The sequence below is a fragment of the Bombina bombina genome, chromosome 8 (assembly GCF_027579735.1).
Source record: "Bombina bombina isolate aBomBom1 chromosome 8, aBomBom1.pri, whole genome shotgun sequence".
Taxonomy (NCBI): Eukaryota; Metazoa; Chordata; class Amphibia; order Anura; family Bombinatoridae; genus Bombina; species Bombina bombina.
The window spans coordinates 148,067,003-148,094,760 of record NC_069506.1 but is presented as its reverse complement, the minus strand read 5'-3'; the positions used below and the strand labels follow the sequence as shown (position 1 = coordinate 148,094,760).

Sequence of the window (27,758 nt, the reverse complement as noted above, 5' to 3'; positions counted from 1 at the left end):
TGAATTTACCGAGGAGTGAGCACTGATTGGCTAAAATGCAAGTCTGTCAAAAGAACTGAAATAAGAGGGCAGTCTGCAGAGGCTTAGATACAAGGTAATTACAGAGGTAAAACATGTATTATTATAACTGTGTTGGTTATGCAAAACAACAAAAATTCTGGTGTTGACTGTCCCTTTAAGGCTGTGTGCAAGGTGCGTGTCTGTCCCTTTAAGAATTTAAGACTGCAAGTTTGTGGGCGTGCATACTATGATCTGTCCCTTTAAGACTACATGTGTTGTGAGTTCTCTTTAAAGTATTGTGTGTGACTATCCCTTTAAGACTGAGGTTTAGTGAGTTGTACGTGCAGTGTGTGTATGTACCTGTCCCTTTAAGTCTAAGCACCACTTTAACGCTGTGCGTGTTGTGTGCCTTGTATCTTTAAAGTGTTGTGTCTTGTGTGTGCCTTTCCCTTTAAGACTGTGTGCAGTGAGTTGTACATGCAGTATGTGTATGTACCTGTCCCTTTAATGCTGGGCATGATGTTTTATTTCATATAGAAAATAAAACTGCAGGGCCACAAGTACTGATATTGTTGCTCAATACGGAGCACAGAGGTGCAAAAGTAAAACAGCAGATTCCTATAGGTTTGAATTTCCCACTCTTCTGCTTTCTATGTCTTTGCACCATCTGACCACCGCGGTCACGTGACTGCTGTGACGTCAGAATTTCCTGTAGAGGGATGGGATCTAGCTCTTACCGTAATGTTATTGGAGCAGCCGTAGGTAGAGCAGAGAAGATTGACAGCTCTTACTGTGGGCAAGAATTCTTTCTGAAACAGGAAGTGCTTTGGTGAGTACTTGTCAAGGTGAACAGTAATGCCCTTAGATTGCTGTTATGTAGTTTATTTTCTCTGCATTAAATATATCACATACATCGCTGCTATAAGGGTATACACCTATCAAGTCTGCGTTATGTTACATATATAAAGCTTACAATTCTTATGTTCGTTTTTTCATATGCATATCCAAGTATTTAGTTTTTCCACAAATACTGTAGAACATACAAAACTATAAATCCACAAAAAAAGCTGTAAATAAAAAAATAAAACAATTTATGTTTGAAAATCAGACTCCTAGTTGCAATTAAAGGGAATTATTTAAAAGACGTGCACATAAATGGAAACTTAAAAAATTATGTATATATATATATACTTAGGCTTACCATAATTTTTAGAGGTGAAACTGGGACCACCTGGTGCGGTGCTAGTGGGGGTGTGGTCAGAAGCGTGGTCAAGGGGGCGTGGCAATTACCGGTCCTTTTAAAGTAGTAGCTTTTATGTGTGTAATGTTTCGTGGATACTCTACCCTTCCTCAGTCAAACAAGTGAATCACACAGTTTAAATAGACCATAACACCACCCCCTAGTGAAAAAGGCACCATTACGTTGTCATGGCAAATAAGTCATTAATCTAAATCTCAGATTCTAAATAATGCCAAACATCAAGCATAATTATCACTCTCATAATTATCAAATTCACAATTTAATATCTGCAGTGTAATATGTGTTTTATGTGTCTAATTAAGGAACAGAGCCAAATACTGATAAGGCATAAATACAACATTGAATGAAAGTAAAAAAGAAACACGTACCTGCTAAATCTGTTTAAGAGGCTACTCTATACCATAATGCAGGAAGATTATAGCCAAAATGCTATTCTGCATAAAGTAAAGCAAGATCAAGGCCAAAAATCCTGCCTGTCTGTACTTCCTAGTCATACCCATATGATTCCCCTAAAGGTGTATTACCGGCAATGTCACCAGGGGTCGGGGGTGTTAAATTCTTAGAAAAATAAACCAAGTAGTACTACAAAATTAAAAAAAAAACTCTACGCTGCTCACTCAGCCTGTATTACTAAATGTAAACTTTGAAGGACACGAACGTTAAGCTAAGCAGGGCTGTATGTAACAAAGTACCAGCATCCAACTATGCTGGAGAGCCACAGTCCAGTCATTTTGAATAATGTGTCTGGGTTTCAGGTGGTCTGAAACCCGGACACATGATTTGAAACCTGGAGGTGGCAACCCTACTGGGACAGAATGAACAACTGGGTGGGACACTGGGACAGCGCCTCCAAACCGGGACAATCCCAGTAAAAGTGGGACTTCTGGTAAGCCTATATATACTGTATATACTCAATTTATTTATTCTTAAAGCGACATGAAACTTTTTTTTCACGATTCAGATAGAGCAAATCATTTTAAACAACTGTCCAATTTACTTCTATTATCTAATTTGCTTCATTCTGTTGGTAGCTTTTTTTAAAGGATCAGTAATGCACTACTGGGGGCAAGTTGAAAGTCAATAACAAAAAGGCATCTACTTGGGTATACTTGTCAAGAATGGATACAAAGAGAACAAAGCACATTTGAAAAATTAAATACATTGGAAAGTTATTAAAAATTGCATGCTCTATCTGAACTATGAAAGAACATTTTTGGGTTTCATGTCCCTTTAAATGCAGAAAATTTTCATTTTCTTTTAATAAAAAAAAAAGTATTGTAATATATTTTAAAATGTTTTATATGAAATATTAGAAATTACTTTAAAGGGACATGAAACCCAAAAATCTTTCATGATTCAGATAGATAGAGGATGCAGTTTTAAACAACTTTCCAATTTACATTTATCTAATTTGCTTTGTTCATTTGGTATCCTTTGTTGAAAAGCATATCTAGGTAGGCTCAGGAGCTCAGAGTTAGCTGCTGATTGGTGGCTACACAAATATATTCTTTTACTAGGCATGTGCATTTGAAACATTTGGAATTAAACAAATACTGAAGATGGAGGCTGCCAGGGGCATTCGGCTATTTTTTGGAGCCGGATTTATTTTTGTGAAAGTGCAACACACTAAGATCTGTGCAAATTAAGGCTCTAAAAAATAGCCTGCCACCATCTTCGGCATTGCTTCCATGCTTGCCTTTTATCATGGGCTTACTGATGTGTTCCGCTAGCTCCCAGTAGTGAATTGTTGCTCCTTTAATAAAGGATACCAAGAGAATGGAGCAAAAATAATAATAATAGTAAATTGGAAAGTTGTTTAAAACTGTATGCTCTATCTGAATAATAATAATAATAAAAAATTGGGTTTCATGTCCCTTTAATTACCTTTTAAAATTAACCTGGAAGGGTTGTTGTGTGCAAATAATTCCATGTGATGTGGCGGAAAATATGTTTTTTGGGGAGGCGGGACCAAATGCATACATTCTGTATCCCATGTGATTTTAGGAAGTTAATTTTAAGAGACCTTGTTTTCTTTGTTCTCGGTATCGAAACGCACATCTAGATATGTTCAGGGGCATCATTGCACTACTTGGAGCTAGCTGGGGATTGGTGTCTGCACATATATGCCTTTTTTTGCAGGGGATAAGCAATAGTACAACAATTAATCATTGTACACTACGGCTAGTGTGCAGTGCCACCCCCTGTCATTCAACCCAGTCCGACAAGTCCGGGGGGATTGAAATACACCACATTACAGGTGGCAAAGTGACCGCTGCTTCTTAACTCTCAGCTGTAGGTTCGCACATGGGAGCCTGCAGCCGAACCTTTAATAAATCTTGCTCTATGAGTGATATATGCCTAGGGACTTGGTCCTGTACAATAACGCTGCTCTTTTAAACACACAAAAACACACACACATACAAACATAAAGTGCTCTCCACGAATATTGACACCTTTGGTAAATATGAGCGAAGAAGGCTGTGAAAAATTGTCTTTATTTGTTAATCTTTTGTTAAAAAAAATACACAAAAATACTCTGCTCTCATGAATATTAAAAAAATATATGTGTGGCACAATTATTGGCACCATTTTAGTTAATACTTTGTGCTACCTACCTTTGCCAAGATAACAGTTCTGAGTCTTCTCCTATGCCTGATGAGCAATACAGGGCAAGGGATCTGAGACTTTTTCTCCATACAGAATATCTCCAGATCCTTAAAAGTTCAGTTTGACGGTGGTGGACTCTCCTCTTTAGGTCACCCCACAGGATTTCTATGGTGTTCAAGTCAGGGGACTAGGATGGCCATGGCAGAACCTTGATTATGTGATCAGTAAACCATTTTTTTGTTGATTTTGATGTATGTTTTGGATCATTGATCCAACCACGGCCCATATTAAGCTTTCTGGCAGAAGCAAGTCAGGTGTTAATTTAATACCTGTTGCTATTTGATAGATCCATGATGCCATGTATCCTAACAAAATGTCCAGGTCCTCTGGCAGAAAAACAGCCCCAAAACATTAAAGGGACACTGAACCCAATTTTTTTCTTTTGTGATTCAGATAGAGCATGCAATTTTAAGCAACGTTGTAATTTACTCCTATTGTCACATTTTCTTCATTCTCTTTGTATCTTTATTTGAAAAGCAAGAATGTAAGTTTAGATGCCAACCCATTTTTGGTGAACAACCTGGGTTGTTCTTGCTGATTGGTGGATAAATTCACCCACCAATAAACAAGTGCTGTCCAGAGTTCTGAACCAAAAATTGTCTAGCTCCTTAGCTTAGATGCCTTCTTTTTCAAATAAAGATAGCAAGAGAACAAAGAAAAATTGATAATTGGAGTAAATTAGAAAGTTGCTTAAAATTGCATGCTCTATCTGAATCGCAAAAGAAAAAAATTGGGTTCAGTGTCCCTTTAAAGAGCCACCACCATATTTAGCCATGGGCATGAGGTACTTTTCCATATGGCTACCTCTCTGTGTGAGTAAGGTGTTAGCGGCACAAATCAGGAGCACCAGTTCATCCGTTTTGAATAAAACTTAACATTTATTTGAAAATTCAGCAGATTGTAAAATAGTTACAATAGTAACCACAAAATGATTCAGTAAGTAGCATGTGCAATGCCCATGATGCTAACGCGTTTCGACATTAGCCGTAGTCATATACCTCTCTGTGTGCACCAAACCCACTTCTGGTGTTTATTGCAAAAAGGCTTTATTTTGTTTTCACCTGACCATAGAACCCAATCCCATTTGAAGTTCCAGTAGTACCTGGTAAACTGAAGGTGCTTGAGTTTGTTTTTGGATAAGAGTATAAACTTCTTTCTTGAAACCCTTACAAACAACTTGTGGTGATGTAGGTGACGTTGGATTGTAGTTTTGTAGACTTTCTGACCCCAAAACGCAACTAACTTCTGCAATTCTACAGCTGTGATCCTTGGAGGAGATATTTTGGCCACTCAAACCATCCTCTTCACAGTGCATTGAGACAGTATAGGCACACATCCTCTTCCAGATTGATTCATAACATTTCCAGTTGACTGGAACTTCTTAATTGTTGCCCTGATGGTGGAAATGGGCATTTACCCATTATGATGAATGACTAAGGAATTTGGCCTATGTGTTACCTCATATTTATGCCTCTGTGAAACAGGAAGTCATAGTTGAACGATTTCCTGTTCCTAGTCACCCAGGTGTACTAAAAAAAGTAAAATAATATCAATGGGAATATACTTCAAATATATTTTTCTCATATGATTCCATAGGGGTGCCTATAATTGTGCCACACATACTGTATATTTTACAAAGTGTTGTTGTTTTTTTTGGATAACCTGTGTTGTGTTTGCAATTATTTGATATCCATGAGAGCAGAATATTTTTGTGTATTTTTTAACAAAAGATCAAAAGGTTAAACAATAAAGACAATTTTTCACAGCTTTCTTTGCCTATATTTACCAAGGGTGCCAATATTAGTGGATGGCACTGTACACACACACACACACTCACACACACACACACACACATATATATATATATATATATATATATATATATATATATATATATATATCATATACAAAACACACACACATATATGTAACACTGCCACTCCCTCACAAATACATACATACACACACAAACATATACATACATTTACATACATACACTTACATATATACAACACACACACATTCACACATACATGCGCACACACACACACAAACACATACATACATACAAACATATATACAACACACACTCACATACACACAAACACATACACATATATACAACACACACTCACATAGACAAACACATACACACACACATACATGCATACACATACTGTATATACAACACACACAAACACATACGCACACACATGCATGCAGACACATACTGTATATACAACACACACTCACACCTACATACACACACACATACACACACACACATACATGCATACACATACTGTATATACAACACACACTCACACATACATACACACACTATTATATTGGCATTTGAAATAGCTGATTTAGGGCCAGATTACAAATGGCACGCTTACTCGAAAGCAAAAAGGGGTTTATTGCAGGTGTTTGCGTGTGTCAGGTTTAGCGCTCATATTACAAGTTGAAAGTAAACTCGAATGCTATAGCGCAATTGAAGTTAAAGTGTGTTGTGATAGTGCGTCCTCAGAGCTCTGGTTAACTGTTTGGAGAAACAAAAAAGTGTCACAAAACACATCAAGAATACATTTAAAAGTACAGTTCCACTCATAACACTATCTAAAAAAATAATATTGCACAAAAAAAGTTATAAGAGCTCAAAGATGTTGGACATCACTGTATTGTAATTAGCATAATGTGACGCACATCACTTTATACTAATTACAATACAGCTATGTCCAAAATCTTGATCGCATGCCCTTTACGATGAAGGTGTGTGTGGCTGTCTTCAATCAAAAGGTGCCTGCTGGCCCACATTTTAATTGGTTGATGCGGAAATGTCACATAAAAAAAAATGAGAGAAAAAAAAGACGGGCAGAGGAAAGGTGGAAAAAATGTAATCATTTTAAAAAGTATTCACTAATAATTAGATAAATTAGATATAAATTGATGAATGAAAGTCCCCTTATGCTTATCCCAGGCATTCTTAAAGTCCCTCACAGTGTTTGTCATTACCACCTCTGGTGGAAGTTTATTCCAATAATCAATCACCCTTTCTGCAAAGTAGTGCTTCTGCAAATTAATCCTGAATATTCTACCCTTCAACTTGAGATCATCACCCCTTGTTCTTGAAGTTTTCTTTTCTATGTAAAATAGTCACAGCCTCAGCTTAACTAAGCCCTTTAACATACTTGAAAGTTGCTATCATATCACCTCTTTCCCTTCTCTCCTCTAAGCTATACATATTTAGGTCATTGAGCCTCTCCTGGTTAGTTTTATTTTTTAGACCATGTACCATTTTGGTAGCCCTCCTTTGCACAGATTCAAGTTTGTTAATATCCTTCTGAAGATATGGCCTCCAGAACTGCACACAATACTCAAGATGAGGCCTAACTAATGATCTATAAAGGGGCATAAGAACCTTACTATTTCTGCTGCAAATACCTCTACCAATACATCCAAGCATTCTGCTAGCCTTACTCTCTGCAATACTACATTGTTTACTAAGTTTTAAATCATCTGGAATAATAATTTCCAAGTCCCGTTCCTCATTTGTAACAGTCAGTAAAGTGTCTTTGAGTCTGTAATTAAAGGGACATAATACTTATATGCTAAATCACTTGAAAGTGATGCAGCACAACTTTAAAAAGCTGACAGGAAAATATCACCTGATCATCTCTATATAAAAAAGGAAGATATGTTACCTCACAGTTTCCTCAGCTCACCATGATAAGGGCTGTGTAAAAAGTTGTACTTCAGCTGCAAGTTTAAAAAAAAAAGAAGGAAAATGAACAGCAGCTAATCAGCATCAGCAGTGCTGAGGTCATTAACTCTTTTACTGTGATCTCATGATATTTCATTGTAAACTTCTTTAAATGAATAGGGAAATAACATGAGTGTGCATGAGGCACGCTCCCTTGCAAGTCCTGTGACAGGCATACTGCTTTGCTGCTTAAAGTCCTTTACAATGGGGTGTTAATACTTAGGACATTTTGAGTTTAAATATCTTTCTTTTTTACATAGAGATGTTCAGGTGATATTTTCTAGTCAGCTTTTTACAGCTATGCTGCATCACTTTCAAATGTTTCAACATTTGGGTAGCATGTCCCTTTTATTGTTTGGAGTTTTCTTCCCTTCATGCATAATTTTACACTTTGCAGTGTTAAACTTTAGATCCCAATCCTCCAATTGTTGTTTATCACTTCTCATTTTGTCTACCCTCCTGGAACATCTACTCTATTACAAATTTTTGTATCATCTGCAAACAGACATACTTTCCCCTGTAGCCCTTTAATGATATATCTGATAAATATGTTAAACAAAACAGGCACCAGGACTGATCCCTGAGGAACCCCACTAGTAACAGCCTCCTCTTCTGAATGTACTTAATTTACTAAGACACTCTGTTTCTATCCTTAAAGCTTGAGATTTATTGTCAGATCCCTTTTTGATTGAGGAAGTAGGTAAAGCCATAAGACAATTACAGAGTAATCTGGCGCCATGACCAGATGGGTTCACTGGAACCTTTTATAAGAGACTAAGGGCTCGATGATATAAACTTCACCAGGTTAAAACCTAGTTTTTCTCGCCAACTCTTGCAGGGCTGCCCTAGTGGAATGATGGTAAAAATTGGCAGTCCCTGCGAGTGGCGAGATGGCTCCTATTGAAAGTAATGGAGCTTATTGGATAGGGACACTTCACTCTTTAGAGCGAAGATAGCAGGGAGCAGGGGAGCACTTTAAAAATGTAATCCTGCAGCCAATATTACACATTATTGTGCATAGAGCATCTTACCGTCGCCTGTATTTTAGTATGCATTTGTTTTTCTATATTCGTATTATTTTGAGAAAAGCTTACCACCTTTTAGTTGGTGAGAAAAAACTGTAAGATCTGCAGCGCAAAAATCTTTATAGAATTAGAGACACTTTCATATACGCCCATGGAACACCCATGTTCAGCCCATTTTACGGAAAAAAAAACAATTACACTTTGCATTTTGTATTTATAAGTACAAATTTCTGTGTGATTTTTGCACATCCAGTGTACTGAAATTACGATTTATGCTGTGCATATTTAATACGATTTATTCCTGTGTAAATTGCATACAAATTTTACGTTTTTGTTAAAATACTATTTTTGGTAAAGAATTTTGTTTGCGATTGTTGATGCACCTTAACAATACAACCTTTCCCTGCTTATTTTTGTGTGATTGGTTCAAATATTTGTTTTGTATGATGTTTAAACTACAAATTTTATTGTGCATTTTTCATATGAAAAAGCAGTGGCTTTAAATCATTCCACCAGGGAAATAGAAGGACTGACGAGCATACTTATATAATTTCGCCAGCCCAGAGAGCCCTTATAGCCCTGAGGTTACAATTTATGTTTAACAAAGATCATTTGGAGGTTAAGTTTAGAAGGGGATTCTTGGAGGCTTCCATCCTGACAATACCAAAGCAAGGAAAAGATGTCTCTCAATGCAGTGGTTATAGGCCAATCTCTTTGATAAATGTTGGCATTAGGCTATATTCAAAGGCCATCGCCTATGTAGACCAGGTGGGGTTCACTGAGGGCTGACAAGGCACACCAATACCCGTAGGCTAATAATATCTTTATGGAGGCACAAGTGAGGGAGATCCCATTGGTGGCCTTGTTATTAGACACAGAAAAGGCATTTGGCACGGTCAGATGGGATTACCTGTTGAAGGTTGTGGATATTTGGCCCACCAGACTCCTTTATTACAGCCTCAGAGCAATACCAAAGCAAGGAAAAGATGTCTCTCAATGCAGTGGTTATAGGCCAATCTCTTTGATAAATGTTGGCATTAGGCTATATTCAAAGGCCATCGCCTATGTAGACCAGGTGGGGTTCACTGAGGGCTGACAAGGCACACCAATACCCGTAGGCTAATAATATCTTTATGGAGGCACAAGTGAGGGAGATCCCATTGGTGGCCTTGTTATTAGACACAGAAAAGGCATTTGGCACGGTCAGATGGGATTACCTGTTGAAGGTTGTGGATATTTGGCCCACCAGACTCCTTCATTACAGCCTTCATAGCTTTGTACTCAGTACCTCATGCTAAGGTCAAAGGTGGGGAGGTTTGCTTCCCCAAAATTCATAAATCTAATAGAACTAGGCAGTTCAGTCTTCTATCCTCACTCATATTCGCTATGATAATGGAACCTTTTGCTCAAATGGTGAGGACCATGACCAATATAGAGGGAATTAGAATAGGTTTGCACAGAGAAAAAAAATTGCTCTTTTTGCTGACGTCACTTTGCTTAATTTTTTAACGTTCACACGGGCAGTGTTTCATTAAATTAAGTGAGCTGTTTGGTAGACTTATTCAACATAAAGTCAATATTTCAAAAAGGCGCTATCTATTAATCTCCTGTTGGCATTGCTAGATGAGTTAAAGTCTCTATATATAGATTCTCTTAGTCGACAGAGTCCAAAATGTTTCCATCGTGCTCAGCACAGTGTTTAGATAGTGTGGAGAGATTGGCTCGAATCTCCATATCTGGTGGTTGTGTCCAAAATTACAGACCTTGTGGAAGGAGGTGTTTTCACTTGGTATTTCCTTGGGCATTGCAGTCTGTGAGTGCAATATGTGTATTCTTTTTTCTTCAGTTCTTAACTGTAAGGTTCCCCCAACCAAATTTCTATAATACACTGCACCCCATCCTCAAAATAACTGTATGGATGCAAATAAATGCATTTTAACACAATAATAAATTAAGGAAGACGTTTAATTCAACAACACAAGTAGTGCCATTGGTTTCCACAAGTATATTTCATTGCTGTTGAAGTATCATCCCTTAGTGATTTATTTCATACCATGGGTGGCAGGATGCCATAATTCCATAAAAAATGTTGGTTTACATTTATGCTGCCACTAAGCCCTGCATTGCTAGAAATTGGAAGAGGCTGGATCCCCCACAATAGATGCAGTGATAGCCATGGCGGAGTATTTGGCAACTATAGAGAGGAGTGTGCACAGGGCACAAGATAGACTAGACGTCATATTGGGAAGTATTGAAATGTTGGATAAGAAGGAACAGCTGAGCAGTAGCCAACTAACCTTGATAATTCTGGTGATCCTATAGTCAGTTTTATATGGTAACTTGTATAAAGATAGGTTATATGTGTTAAAGGGGCACTAAACCCATTTTTTTCTTTAATGATTCAGATAGAGCATGCAATTTTAAGCAACTTTCTACATTACTCCTATTATCAATTTTTCTTCGTTCTCTTGCCATCTTTTTTTAAAAAGCAGGAATGTAAAGCTTAAGAGCCAGCCCATTTTTGGTTGAGAACCTGGGTTATGCTTGCTTATTGGTTTGCTAAATGTAGCCTCCAATAAGCAAGCACTATCCAGGGTGCTGAACCTAAAATGGACTGGCTCCTAAGCTTTTAATTCCTGCTTTTAAAATAAAGATAGTAAGAGAACGAAGAAAAATTGATAGTAGGAGTAAATTAGAAAGTTGCTTAAAATTGCATGTTCTACCTGAATCATTAAAGAAAAAAATTGGGTTTAGTATCCCTTTAACCCCTTAATGACCAACGACGTGCAGGGTACGTCCTCCAAAAAAATGTCCTTAACGACCAAGGACGTACCCTGCACGTCGTTGGTCTTTGAAAGCAGTGGAATCGATCCTGATCACTTCCAGCTGATTTCATGTTATTGCAGTGATGCCTCGATATAGAGGCATCCTGCAATAACTTTTTTAAGCAGTCCGATGCAGAGAGAGCCACTCTGTGGCCCTCTCTGCATCGGCTATGATCGTTAGTGGGTGGGAGCGTGTCCAGGGAGGCGAGTGGGCGGCCATCAGTAGAGGAGGGGGGCGGGATCGCGCCTGCACGTGCACGGGAGCGTGCACACGCGTGCATGGGAGCGTGCACACGCGTGCATGGGAGCGTGCACGCGCACAGGAGCGTGCGCGCGTGCACGTGTGAAACTGCCCAAAAGTTAGAATTGAAGTGGAAGAGGCACAAGGTGGGACTCAGTGGGAGAGAGGGTGGGAATAAAAAATATTAATGATCTGGGTGAGGGTGGGGGGTGGGGTGTTAAGGGGGTAAGCTACACTACAGAAAATCTTAAAATAAACTTTTGATTTCAAACTGGGTACTGGCAGACAGCTGCCAGTACCCAATATGGTGCACAATAAAGCAGAGGAGGGGGGTAGAGAGCTGTTTGGGGTGGATCAGGGAGGTTGGGGCTAAGGGGGGGGGGGGTCCTACACAGCAGAATTTTTTTTTTTTTAAACAAAACAAAAAAAAACTTTTATTTTAGTACTGGCAGACTTTCTGCCAGTACTTAAGATGGCGGGGACAATTGTGGGGTGGGGGAGGGAAGACAGCTGTTTGGGAGGGATCAGGGGTTGTGATGTGTCAGGTGGGAGGCTGATCTCTACACTACAGCTAAAATTAACCCTGCAAGCTCCTTATAAGCTACCTAATTAACCCCTTCACTGCTAGCCATAATACACGTGTGATGCGCAGCAGCATTTAGCGGCCTTCTAATTACCAAAAAGCAACGCCAAAGTCATATATGTCTGCTATTTCTGAACAAAGGGGATCCTAGAGAAGCATTTACAACCATGTGTGCCATAATTGCACAAGCTGTTAGTAAATAATTTCAGTGAGAAACATAAAATTGTGAAAAATGTAGCGTTTTTTTCAATTTGATCGCATTTGGCGGTGAAATGGTGGCATGAAATATACCAAAATGTGCCTAGATCAATACTTGGGGTTGTCTACTGCACTACACTAAAACTAAAATTAACCCTACAAGCTCCCTACATGCTCCCTAACTAACCCCTTCACTGCTGGGCATAATACACGTGTGGTGCACAGTGGCATTTAGCGGCCTTCTAATTACCAAAAAGCAACGCCAAAGCCATATATGTCTGCTATTTCTGAACAAAGGGGATCCCAGAGAAGCATTTACAACCATTTATGCCATAATTGCACAAGTTGTTTGTAAATAATTTCAGTGAGAAACCTAAAGTTTGTGAAAAAATTTGTGAAAAAGTGAACGATTTTTTTTATTTGATGGCATTTGGCGGTGAAATGGTGGCAGGAAATATACCAAAATGGGCCTAGATCAATACTTTGGGATGTCTTCTAAAAAAAAAATATATACATGTGAGGGGATATTCAGGGATTCCTGAAAGATATCAGTGTCCCAATGTAACTAGCGCTAATTTTGAAAAAAAGTGGTTTGGAAATAGCAAAGTGCTACATGTATTTATTGCCCTATAACTTGCAAAAAAAGCAAAGAACATGTAAAAATTGGGTATTTCTAAACTCTGGACAAAATTTAGAAACTATTTAGCATGGGAGTTTTTTGGTGGTTGTAGATGTGTAACAGATTTTGGGGATCAATGTTAGAAAAAGTGTGTTTTTTCCATTTTTTTCCTCATATTTTATAATTTTTTTATAGTAAATTATAAGATATGATGAAAATAATGGTATCTTTAGAAAGTCCATTTAATGGCGAGAAAAACGATATATAATATGTGTGGGTACAGTAAATAAGTAAGAGGAAAATTACAGCTAAACACAAACACCGCAAAAATGTAAAAGTAGCCTTGGTCCCAAACGGACAGAAAATGGAAAAGTGCTGTGGTCATTAAGGGGTTAAAGCTAATTTTTGTCCTTTTTTCTGTGTATAACTGGAGGAGGAGATATTATTCTTATTATAGTTCCAGGTTTTGATCCTACATGAATTTATTTTTTTGTTTTATAAAGATACGTTGAATGTCTTTGTATTATGGTTTAAAATAGCTTGATTCTATCTATTTTTAGTGGAGAGTTGATATGTACCTATGTATCAGTTTTCTATAACGTACGAATCCTATGAAGTGACTTCTTATTATATAATATATAAAAATAAACTCCTGCACTGTTCTAAGCAATCACTGTAAAGCAGGTAGCTGTTAGACAAACATAATATACATAACTACGCAGACCCATTTGGTATATGACATTTTGATTTTAATGGGACATTCTAATACAAAAATGGCATCCTCTGATTTGTTATAGCATGTGATTTTTGCATAATTGGCACTATATAACTATTTATTAACCACCCACAATGGGGTTAAAGGGACACTGTACCCAAAAATTTTCTTTCGTGAATCAGATTGAGCATGAAATTTTAAGCAACTTTCTAATTTACTCCTATTATCAAATTTTCTTCATTCTCTTGGTATCTTTATTTGAAATGCAAAAATGTAAGTTTAGATGCCGGCCCATTTTTGGTGAACAACCTGGGTTGTCCTTGCTGATTGGTGGATAAATTCACCCACCAATAAAAAAGTGCTGTCCAGAGTACTGAAACCAAAAAAAAGCTTAGATGCCTTCTTTTTCAAATAATGATAGCAAGAGAACGAAGAAAAATTGATAATAGGAGTAAATTAGAAAGTTGCTTAAAATTGCATGCTCTTTCTGAATTATAAAAGAAAAAATTTGGGTACAGTGTCCCTTTAAACACAGAAACACATAGGGAAAATACTACTGACATTGCAATCTAGCATTGCAAGCTTTGCAGCTCCTAAGCAGTACTTGGCTGGTCTTCTAATCGGGAATTGCAGTAGCCTGTCACTGGTTGTGTTTAGCTTTCAGCTCTCTCTACTGAGGATTTACCTATGTGTTTTACTCTTTCACATTTAAATACATAGATACCTAAGATTAGTAATTCAAAAATTAAATTCTGAAACAAATTACAGCATAAAAATGTTGTATTATAGGGGGACAGTCAGAAGTCATAAAGTACTAGAACAATTGGTATTTCAGCACATGACATATCTTTGAAAATCATTTAATATATCTAATTATCCTTCTCTTTCAGGAATAGAAAAATGGCCCTACGTCACATAGGGAACCTGGGTCAGAGGTCAAGCATCCTATTCCTATGTGATATGCAAGAGAAGTTTCGGAATAATATTGTCTTTTTCCCGCAGATTGTGTCTGTGGCTGCACGAATGTTACAGGTAGATTAACTTGTTAACTTGGATTTAGGGTGACCAACTTTTTTTTGTAGAAAATAAATAATTTTTTTGTAGTAAAGACATCAGATACATCAAAATTATAAACTAAATAAGAGTACAAGAGTACAATATTAAATGTTTCACACAAGGAGCTGGAGAATGGGCAGGAGACTAATGAGCCTTGCACCATTATTATTTTTGGAGCAATGTTGCAATCTGTATATCTCCAAGTCAGTGATTTACAAATATATATAGAATTTAGCAGCAGGCTAGAATATAGATAGATAGATAGATAGATAGATACAGAGTATATATATATATAAAATTATTTATTTATTTTTTGCACAAAAAAAGAGCTTTCAGTAGATAAGTTTCAACTAGCTATTTATTCACAGAATTAAGAAATTATAAATTTACCAAAAAAGTATATAAAATATTAATTATCACGTTTCCTAATAACCTGTAGCTTTCTAACTCTAGAAAAAAAAATCTAACAATTGTTCATTGGCATCCTCTGATTCAGCTAAGACCACACATTTGTGATCATTGTAAGGTTTTTATCTGCAGCTATGTATACCGTGTTCTAACTGCCCAAATTCTCGAATTGACCCCCGAAACTATATATATATTTTTTTTATAGTAGACAACCAAATGTATTGATCTAGGCCCATTTTGGAATATTTCATTACACCATCTGGCCATCGGATGTATGAAAAATACAATTATATAGAAACAAATCGTTAACTTTTTCATAAACAGAAATTACTTACACACAACTTGTGCAGTTATAAGACAAATGCTATCAAAAGCTTCTCTAGGATCCCATGTGTTCAGAATTAGCAGACATGTAGGGATTTACCAGAGCTTTCATCATAAGGCCTCTAATTACACCTGCGCATCCCACTTCTGAAAGAGGAAGTACTAAAGCGATGGGTCATATGAGGTATCAAGGTGGACAAAAAACAATTGGGGAACTGCAAGATAAATAAGGGTAGATAAATACCTAGTGCCAGCGTTACTTGTATTTTAGTTACTAAAGCGCCATTCTAATGTAACTAGGCACCTTACACTTGCAAGGAGTTATCTGCTGCTCTGCAGTTTTGTTTTAACATTGTTAACTGTAACAATGTTGTTACAATTTGCAGAAAAGTGCAGGACGTAGCTACTACATCAACAGGGTACTGGGGGCAAAGTACTGCATGGCGTAATAGCTATGGGCATTTGGCTTAAGTAGTTAACGATTCAGCTATAGCACTGGGTTTTAAACCTGTCCTCAAACCTCCCCAACAGGCCACGTTTTCAGGATCACCTTGGATGAGAGCAGGTAAAATAACCATGGTTACTAATCAGCTGATTATTTCACCTGTGCTCCAGTTCAGATCTTAACAAAATGTGGCCTATAAGGGATGCCTGAGGACAGGTTTGAAAAACAGTGAGCTATTTTATGCAATTTTCAACAATTTTATAATTTACTTCAATTACCAATTTTGATTCTCTCAGAATCCTTTGTAAATTAAGAGTTCTCCACTTATTAGAACTGGAAGTGAACATAGCAGGCTTCACAAGCATAAACTTGTGTTATATGCCCCTAATTGGCCTCAACAGGGGCATCAGATTAGAAACTGCAAAACAAATATAGTTTAGCTCACATTCCAGCTAATTATTCCAGTAACAAATCTGCCTCCAAATAAAGCAAGTAGTGGGTGGGGGTTTTCTGTTGAAAAACTACTGACGCAAACAAGGTGTTAATGCATTTTGAAAAATTACGGGCGACAGGAGCTGTCCATCTCCCCGGTTGGTAGAGATTGTGGAGATTGAAATTTTCCACCTAACTGGAGGTGGAGAACCGGGCTGGGAAGCAGTGGTCTGATGACTGCTGCTTGATAAATGGTGACTCCAGGTTCACAGTCAAAGTGGAGAAAAGAGCTTGATAAATCTAGCCCTTAAAGGGACAGTCTACACCAGAATTTTTATTGTTTTAAAAGATAGATAATCCCTTTATTACCCATTTCCCAGTTTTGCATAACCAACACAGTTATATTAATATACTTTTAAAGTGAATGTAAATTTTCTCTTAATTAGTACTCAATATCAATTCACAATCATTGCATTAGTTAAAACGCATTATTTTTTTTACAAAAATTTCAAAATATCTATTTATATTTTATATGTAAACTTAGCTCCGTTTTCATTTCTAACTCCTCCCATCCATTTCTTCCGGTATTTCGGCCACATTACGTATAGAGCGGCCCCTCCTGCTCTATTACGTATTTGAAAAGCTTGTTCAAGATTATTAGTTATTTTGCGCATGCGCTTAACACTCAGTGTCTAATATGCGCATGCGTTAGTACTGTTTACTAAATCTCTATCGGTACTGATGTATTATCATCTAAACAAGTGCTGGGAACGCATGCGCATAACGAATTTCTGACGTCTCCGAAAAGGGGCTGGACGCCACGGGGTATGAAATATTATTAGTAGAATAGAGTGTCAATCAACGTTGGATATGCGGTCCAAAATGGCGGGCGGAGGAAGCGAGTAAGACAATTCCGAATAAATAGGTTTATATATCGATTAAATGGTAGATTAAAAAAAAACGATGAATTAAAGTCCATTTAATTTTGATTGTTAAACAATATGTGATTGGGCGATAGCATTGACTTTACATCCACTTTAACCTCTGTGATTATCTTGTATCCAAGCCTCTGCAAACTGCCCCTTTTTTCAGTTCTTTTGACAGACTTGCAGTCTAGCCAATCAGTGCCTGCTCCCAGATTACTTCACGTGCACGAGCACAGTGTTATCTATATGAAATATGTGAACTCACACCCTCTAGTGGTGAAAAACTGTTAAAATGCAATCTGAAAGAGGTGGGCTTCAAGGTCTAAGAAATTAGCATATGAACCTCCTAGGTTAAGCTTTCAACTAAAAATACCAAGAGAACAAAGCAAAATTGGTGATAAAAGTAAATTGGAAAATTGTTTAAAATTACATGCTCTATCTGAATCATGAAAGTTTATTTTGGCCTAGACTGTCCCTTTAATAGCTAACTAATAGTGGATGCAAATGCCTGACAAAGGGATCTCAGTGTCCTGAAAGCTTGCAATTGTATCCACTATTAGTTATCTATTAAAGGTATCACCTGTACATCACTTTTGTTATTTTCTTACAAAAGGATTTTTACTTTTTTTAAAGGGACAAAAACTGCACACAAGAACACTTTATTTTATGAGAAATAGTTGTCCCATTTTTTCAATCCTGCACATTTACACTTTGCAAACCGTTATATGTGAAAATAAATAATAATTATACATGTGAATTTACATTCTCCATCTCTCCAGCCATACAAGTTTAAAGTGATGGTAAACTTCAGTAAGTTGTAATCAAGCATCGTAATAACGATCAAAATTTAGCCCAACTTTTATTTATGATTTTTTTATTACTTGCTTTATAATAAGGATGTTAGCGCTCTGCAGCGTCTATCTATTGCAACCATCCCAAACTCTTATCTATAAGGCAACCATCCCAAACTCTAATGCGCTCCTTTTATAAACTGTGCATGCACATATTTGTTGAGACATCGAGGCACACATGCATAAGCATTTTGCAAAATGGGAACCCCCTGCTTACGTCACTGAGTGCCGAGACTCTTTCACTCTCATCCACTCCAGTTCGAATATTGTGTATAATTGTTTACATTGTAGCAAATAGAGAGCTATGGCGCATGCGTCGGTTGTTCTGACACAGAAACGCGCAATCCTCCCTATGTAGAGAGCGAGTGGGACGGCTCTTTACGTCACACTATCTCTTAACCAGGATATATGAGGGTAGCCGAGGAACAAGCCAAGATAATTTAAAAATAAAATATTAAAATAAGAAAATATTAAAAAAATAAAATGTAGTGGTTTTATTTGTAATAACAAACTGTTATCAAATGTGTGTTCTAAAATGGATAAATTTACTATCACTTTAAATCAAGTTTCTTTCTGCCTTCTGGTGGATTACCACTAGATGGCACTGTGGTTTGCCTGGGATTCAGGATACACTCTAGTTATATATTCAAATTTCAGACACCAAGTGAACAAAATATGTTTCGTAGTGTTTTAAAAGTGCTCTCTTACATGCATGAGAAAAATATGAACTTTTCTGTAAAAACAAAAGGTAATACATTTATAGTATACACCTATTGGACATGCATTTACACATTCGCAGAGCCTTTTTACTCCTATACCCTGCAACTATAGCTTAAAGGGGCCTGAAACCAAACTTTTTCTTTCATGATTTAGAGAGAGCATGCAGTTTTAAATAACTTTCTAAATGACTTCTGTTATATAATTTGCTTCATTATATTAGTATCCTTTGTTGAAAAACATTGCTAGGAAGGTTCAGGAGCAGCAATAAGCTACTGGGAGCTTGCTGCTAATTTGTGGCTGCACATATATGTTTCTTGTTTTGGTTTACCCAATGTGGTCAGCTATTTCCCAGTAGTGTATTGCTACTCTTCAACAAAGGACACAAAGAGAATGGCAGACTCAATGGGCCTTTGGATTTTTATCTTCCTTTACAATCTATTGGCTAGATTACGAGTCTTGCATTAGCCTTAAAAAGCAGCATTGAGAGGTCCCATCGCTGCTTTTTTCCTAATGCTGGTATTACGAGTCTTGAAATGACAGGTGTACCGCTCACTTTTTTGGCCAGAGTCGTTAATACCTAAAATCCACTTACGTAACTTGCGTATCCTATATTTTCAATGGGACTTGCATAACGCTGGTATTATGAGTCTGCAAAAAAGTGAGCGGTAAAGCCTCTCCTGTCAAGACTGGTACCGCATTTAAAAGTCAGTAGTTAAGTAGCTAATGCCGTAACATAAAACTCTTAACTAAAGTGCTAAAAAGTACACTAACACCCATAAACTACCTATTAACCCCTAAACTTAGCCCCCCCCCCCCCCCACATCGCAAACACTAAAAAAAATTTTTTAACCCCTAATCTGCCGAACCGGACATCGCCACCACTATAAAAGATTTATTAACCCCTAAACCGCCGCCCTCCCGCATCGCAAACACTAGTTAAATTTTATTAACCCCTAATCTGCCGTCCCTAACATCGCCGACACCTACCTACATTTAATAACCCTTAATCTTCCGCCCACAACGTCGCCGCAACTATATTACATTTATTAACCCCTAAGTCTAACCCTAACCCTAATACCCCCCTAACTTAAATATAATTTAAATAAATCTAAATAAAATAACTATCATTCACTAAATTATTCCTATTTAATACTAAATACTTACCTATAAAATAAACCCTAAGCTAGCTACAATATAACTAATAGTTACATTGTAGCTATATTAGTTTTTATTTTTTTATTTTACAGGCAACTTTGTATTTATTTTAACTAGGTACAATCGTTATTAAATAGTTATTAACTATTTAATAGCTGCCTAGTTAAAATAAATTCAAATTTACCTGTAAAATAAATCCTAACCTAAGTTACAATTACACCTAACACTACACTATAATTAAATTAATTACCTAAACTAACTACAATTAAATACAATTTTAAAAAAATGATCTAAAGTACGAAAAAAAACAAACACTAAATTACAGAAAATAATAAAATAATTACAAGTTTACAAGATCAGCAGTTATGGCTGCTGATCTAGTATGTAGTAGGTGCACAGGCACAGTTATGGCTGCTGATCTAGTATGTAGTAGGTGCACAGGCACAGTTATGGCTGCTGATCTAGTATGTAGTAGGTGCACAGGCACAGTTATGGCTGCTGATCTAGTATGTAGTAGGTGCACAGGCACAGTTATGGCTGCTGATCTAGTATGTAGTAGGTGCACATTCACAGTTATGGCTGCTGATCTAGTATGTAGTAGGTGCACAGGCACAGTTATGGCTACTGATCTAGTATGTGGTAGGTGCACAGCAATAGTTATGACTGCTGATCTAGTATGTGGTAGGTGCACAGGCACAGTTATGGCTGCTAATCTAGTATGTAGTAGGTGCACAGGCACAGTTATGGCTGCTGATCTAGTATGTGGTAGTTGCTCAGGCACAGTTATGGCTGCTGATCTAGTATGTGGTAGGTGCACATGCACAGTTATGGCTGCTGATCTAGTATGTGGTAGGTGCACAGGCACAGTTATGGCTGCTGATCTAGTATGTGGTAGGTACACAGGCACAGTTATGGCTGCTGATGTGGTAGGTGCACAGGCACAGTTATGGCTGCTGATCTAGTATGTGGTAGGTGCCCAGGCAGAGTTATGGCTGCTGATCTAGTATGTAGTAGGTGCACAGGCACAGTTATGGCTGCTTATCTAGTATGTAGTAGGTGCACAGCACAGTTATGGCTGCTGATCTAGTATGTAGTAGGTGCACAGGCACAGTTATGGCTGCTGATCTAGTATGTGGTAGGTGCACAGGCACAGTTATGGCTGCTGATCTAGTATGTGGTAGGTGCACAGGCAGAGTTATGGCCGCTGATCTAGTATGCAGTAGGTGCACAGGCACAGTTATGGCTGCTGATCTAGTATGTAGTAGGTGCACAGGTACAATTATGGCTGCTGATCTAGTATGTGGTGTTGCTCAGGCACAGTTATGGCTGCTGATCTAGTATGTATTAGTTGCACAGGTACAGTTATGGCTGCTGATCTAGTATGTGGTAGGGGCACAGGCACAGTTATGAGTGCTGATCTAGTATGTGGTAGGTGCACAGGCACAGTTATGGCTGCTGATCTAGTATGTGGTAGGTGCACAGGCACAGTTATAGCTGCTGATCTAGTATGTAGTAGGTGCACAGGTACAGTTATGGCTGCTGATCTAGTATGTTGTAGGGGCACAGGCACAGTTATGGCTGCTGATCTAGTATGTAGTAGGTGCACAGGCACAGTTATGGCTGCTGATCTAGTATGTTGTAGGGCAGAGGCACAGTTATGGCTACTGATATAGTATGTGGTAGGTACACAGGCACAGTTATGGCTGCTGATCTAGTATGTAGTAGGTGCACAGGCATAGTTATGGCTGCTGATCTAGTATGTAGTAGGTGCACAGGCACAGTGATGACTGCTGATCTAGTCTGTTGTAGGTGCACAGGCACAGTTATGGCTGCTGATCTAGTATGTAGTAGGTGCACAGGCACAGTTATGACTGCTGATCTAGTATGTTGTAGGTGCACAGGCACAGTTATGGCTGCTGATCTAGTATTTAGTAGGTGCACAGGCACAGTTATGGCTGCTGATCTAGTATGTAGTAGATGCACAGGTACAGTTATGGCTGCTGATCTAGTATGTAGTAGGTGCACAGGCACAGTTATGGCTTCTGATCTAGTATGTAGTAGATGCACAGGCACAGTTATGGCTGCTGATCTAGTATGTAGTAGGTGCACAGGCACAGTTATGGCTGCTGATCTAGTATGTAGTAGGTGCACAGGCACAGTTATGGCTGCTGATCTAGTATGTATTAGGTGCACAGGCACAGTTATGGCTGCTGATCTAGTATGTGGTAGGTGCACAGGCACAGTTATGGCTGCTGATCTAGTATGTGGTAGGTGCACAGGCACAGTTATGGCTGCTGATCTAGTATGTAGTAGGTGCACAGGCACAGTTATGGCTGCTGATCTAGTATGTAGTAGCTGCACAGGCATAGTTATGGCTGCTGATCTAGTATGTAGTAGGTGCACAGGCACAGTGATGACTGCTGATCTAGTCTGTTGTAGGTGCACAGGCACAGTTATGGCTGCTGATCTAGTATGTAATAGGTGCACAGGCACAGTTATGACTGCTGATCTAGTATGTTGTAGGTGCACAGGCACAGTTATGGCTGCTGATCTAGTATGTAGTAGGTGCACAGGCACAGTTATGGCTGCTGATCTAGTATGTAGTAGATGCACAGGTACAGTTATGGCTGCTGATCTAGTATGTAGTAGGTGCACAGGCACAGTTATGGCTGCTGATCTAGTATGTAGTAGATGCACAGGCACAGTTATGGCTGCTGATCTAGTATGTAGTAGGTGCACAGGCACAGTTATGGCTGCTGATCTAGTATGTAGTAGGTGCACAGGCACAGTTATGGCTGCTGATCTAGTATGTATTAGGTGCACAGGCACAGTTATGGCTGCTGATCTAGTATGTATTAGGTGCACAGGCACAGTTATGGCTGCTGATCTAGTATGTAGTAGGGGCACAGGCACAGTTATGGCTGCTGATCTAGTAAGTAGTAGGTGCACAGGCACAGTTATGGCTGCTCATCTAGTATGTATTAGGTGCACAGGCACAGTTATGGCTGCTGATCTAGTATGTTGTAGGTGCACAGGCACAGTTATGGCTGCTGATCTAGTATGTAGTAGGTGCACAGGCACAGTTATGGCTGCTGATCTAGTATGTAGTAGGTGCACAGGCACAGTTATGGCTGCTGATCTAGTCTGTAGTAGGTGCACAGGCACAGTTATGGCTGCTGATCTAGTATGTGGTAGGTGCACAGGCACAGTTATAGCTGCTGATTTAGTATGTGGTAGGTGCACAGGCACAATTATGGCTGCTGATCTAGTAAGTGGTAGGTGCACAGGCACAGTTATGGCTGCTGATCTAGTATGTGGTAGGTGCACAGGCACAGTTATGGCTGCTGATATAGTATGTGGTAGGTGCACAGGCACAGTTATGGCTGCTGATCTAGTATGTATTAGGTGCACAGGCAGAGTTATGGCTGCTGATCTAGTATGTAGTAGTTGCACATGCACAGTTATGGCTGCTGATCTAGTATGTATTAGGTGCACAGGCACAGTTATGGCTGCTGATCTAGTATGTAGTAGTTGCTCAGTCACAGTTATGGCTGCTGATCTAGTATGTAGTAGGTGCACAGGCACAGTTATGGCTGCTGATCTAGTATGTGGTAGGTGCACAGGCACAGTTATGGCTGCTGATCTAGTATGTAGTAGGTGCACAGGCACGGTTATGGCTGCTGATCTAGTATGTAGTAGGTGCACAGGCACGGTTATGGCTGCTGATCTAGTATGTAGTAGGTGCACAGGCACAGTTATGGCTGCTGATCTAGTATGCCGTAGGTGCACATTCACAGTTATGGCTGCTGATCTAGTATGCCGTAGGTGCACAGGCACAGTTATGGCTGCTGATCTAGCATGTATTAGGTGCACAGACACAGTTATGGCTGCTGATCTAGTATGTAGTAGGTGCACAGGCACAGTTATGGCTGCTGATCTAGTAAGTAGTAGGTGCACAGGCACAGTTATGGCTGCTCATCTAGTATGTATTAGGTGCACAGGCACAGTTATGGCTGCTGATCTAGTATGTTGTAGGTGCACAGGCACAGTTATGGCTGCTGATCTAGTATGTAGTAGGTGCACAGGCACAGTTATGGCTGCTGATCTAGTATGTAGTAGGTGCACAGGCACAATTATGAGTGCTGATCTAGTATGTAGTAGGTGCACAGGCACAGTTATGGCTGCTGATCTAGTATGTGGTAGGTGCACAGGCACAGTTATGGCTGCTGATTTAGTATGTGGTAGGTGCACAGGCACAGTTATGGCTGCTGATCTAGTAAGTGGTAGGTGCACAGGCACAGTTATGGCTGCTGATCTAGTATGTGGTAGGTGCACAGGCACAGTTATGGCTGCTGATCTAGTATGTAGTAGGTGCACAGGCACAGTTATGGCTGCTGATCTAGTATGTGGTAGGTGCACAGGCACAGTTATGGCTGCTGATCTAGTATGTAGTAGGTGCACAGGCACAGTTATGGCTGCTGATCTAGTATGTAGTAGGTGCACAGGCACAGTTATGGCTGCTGATCTAGTATGTAGTAGGTGCACAGGTACAGTTATGGCTGCTGATCTAGTTTGTGGTAGGTGCACAGGCACAGTTATGACTGCTGAACTAGTATGTAGTAGGTGCGCAGGCACAGTTATGGCTGCTGATCTAGTATGTGGTAGGTGCACAGGCACAGTTATGGCTGCTGATCTAGTATGTAGCAGGTGCACATGCACAGTTATGGCTGCTGATCTAGTATGTAGTAGGTGCACAGGCACAGTTATGGCTACTGATCTAGTATGTGGTAGGTGCACTGCAACAGTTATGACTGCTGATCTAGTATGTGCTAGGTGCACAGGCACAGTTATGGCTGCTGATCTAGTATGTAGTAGCTGCACAGGCACAGTTATGGCTGCTGATCTAGTATGTGGTAGTTGCTCAGGCACAGTTATGGCTGCTGATCTAGTATGTGGTAGGTGCACATGCACAGTTATGGCTGCTGATCTAGTATGTGGTAGGTGCACAGGCACAGTTATGGCTGCTGATCTAGTATGTGGTAGGTGCACAGGCACAGTTATGGCTGCTGATCTAGTATGTGGTAGGTGCACAGGCACAGTTATGGCTGCTGATATAGTATGTGGTAGGTGCACAGGCACAGTTATGGCTGCTGATCTAGTATGTGGTTGGTGCACAGGCACAGTTATGGCTGCTGATCTAGTATGTGGTTGGTGCACAGTCACAGTTATGGCTGCTGATCTAGTATGTGTTAGGTGCACAGGCACAGTTATGGCTGCTGATCTAGTATGTGGTAGGTGCACAGGCACAGTTATGGCTGCTGATCTAGTATGTGGTAGGTGCACAGACACAGTTATGGCTGCTGATCTAGTATGTAGTAGGTGCACAGGCACAGTTATGGCTGCTGATCTAGTATGTAGTAGGTGCACAGGCACAGTTATGGCTGCTGATCTAGTATGTGGTAGGTGCACATGCACAGTTATGGCTGCTGATCTAGTATGTAGTAGGTGCACAGGCACAGTTATGGCTGCTGATCTAGAATGTGGTAGATGCACAGGCACAGTTATGGCTGCTGATCTAGTATGTGGTAGGTGCAAAGGTATAGTTATGACTGCTGATCTAGTATGTGGTAGGTGCACAGGCACAGGTATGGCTGCTGATCTAGTATCTAGTAGGTGCACATGCATAGTTTTAGATGCTGATCTAGTATGTGGTAGGTGCACAGGCACATTTATGGCTGCTGATCTAGTATGTGGTAGGTGCACAGGCACAGTTATGGCTGCTGATCTAGTATGTGGTAGGTGCACAGGCACAGTTATGGCTGCTGATCTAGTATGTGGTAGGTGCACATGCACAGTTATGGCTGCTGATGTAGTATGTAGTAGGTGCACAGGCACAGTTATGGCTGCTGATCTAGTATGTGGTAGGTGCACAGGCACAGTTATGGCCGCTGATCTAGTATGTGGTAGGTGCACAGGCACAGTTATGGCTGCTGATCTAATATGTAGTAGGTGCACAGGCACAGTTATGGCTGCTGATCTAGTATGTAGTAGGTGCACATGCACAGTTATGGCTGCTGATCTAGTATGTAGTAGGTGCACAGGCACAGTTATGGCTACTGATCTAGTATGTGGTAGGTGCACTGCAACAGTTATGACTGCTGATCTAGTATGTGCTAGGTGCACAGGCACAGTTATGGCTGCTGATCTAGTATGTAGTAGCTGCACAGGCACAGTTATGGCTGCTGATCTAGTATGTGGTAGTTGCTCAGGCACAGTTATGGCTGCTGATCTAGTATGTGGTAGATGCACATGCACAGTTATGGCTGCTGATCTAGTATGTGGTAGGTGCACAGGCACAGTTATGGCTGCTGATCTAGTATGTGGTAAGTGCACAGGCACAGTTATGGCTGCTAATCTAGTATGTGGTAGGGGCACAGGCACAGTTATGGCTGCTGATATAGTATGTGGTAGGTGCACAGGCACAGTTATTGCTGCTGATCTAGTATGTGGTTGGTGCACAGTCACAGTTATGGCTGCTGATCTAGTATGTGTTAGGTGCACAGGCACAGTTATGGCTGCTGATCTAGTATGTGGTAGGTGCACAGGCACAGTTATGGCTGCTGATCTAGTATGTGGTAGGTGCACAGGCACAGTTATGGCTGCTGATCTAGTATGTAGTAGGTGCACAGGCACAGTTATGGCTGCTGATCTAGTATGTAGTAGGTGCACAGGCACAGTTATGGCTGCTGATCTAGTATGTGGTAGGTGCACATGCACAGTTATGGCTGCTGATCTAGTATGTAGTAGGTGCACAGGCACAGTTATGACTGCTGATCTAGTATGTGGTAGATGCACAGGCACAGTTATGGCTGCTGATCTAGTATGTGGTAGGTGCACAGGTATAGTTATGACTGCTGATCTAGTATGTGGTAGGTGCACAGGCACAGGTATGGCTGCTGATCTAGTATCTAGTAGGTGCACATGCACAGTTATAGCTGCTGATCTAGTATGTGGTAGGTGCACAGGCACATTTATGGCTGCTGATCTAGTATGTGGTAGGTGCACAGGCCCAGTTATAGCTGCTGATCTAGTATGTGGTAGGTGCACAGGCACAGTTATGGCTGCTGATCTAGTATGTGGTAGGTGCACAGGCACAGTTATGGCTGCTGATCTAGTATCTAGTAGGTGCACATGCACAGTTATGGCTGCTGATCTAGTATGTAGTAGGTGCACAGGCACAGTTATGGCTGCTGATTTCGTATGTGGTAGGGGCACAGGCACAGTTATGGCTGCTGATCTAGTATGTGGTAGGTGCACAGGCACAGTTATGGCTGCTGATCTAGTATGTGGTAGGTGCACATGCACAGTTATGGCTGCTGATCTAGTATGTGGTAGGTGCACATGCACAGTTATGGCTGCTGATCTAGTATGTGGTAGGTGCACGGGCACAGTTTTGACTGCTGATCTAGTATGTGGTAGGTGCACATGCACAGTTATGGCTGCTGATGTAGTATGTAGTAGGTGCACAGGCACAGTTATGGCTG

General features: G+C 39.7%; 1 protein-coding gene across 1 annotated transcript in view; it reads left to right on the top strand.

The window, feature by feature from the left end:
- Positions 1 to 724: 724 nt before the first annotated feature.
- The window catches only part of ISOC2 (isochorismatase domain containing 2), a gene marked incomplete in the record, with an annotated part of 78,151 nt that continues 51,117 nt past the window's right edge, over positions 725 to 27,758 (top strand). The window contains 2 exon segments of the mRNA XM_053689922.1: positions 725 to 829; positions 14,788 to 14,929. Coding sequence (XP_053545897.1) covers positions 14,798 to 14,929 — 132 coding nt within the window.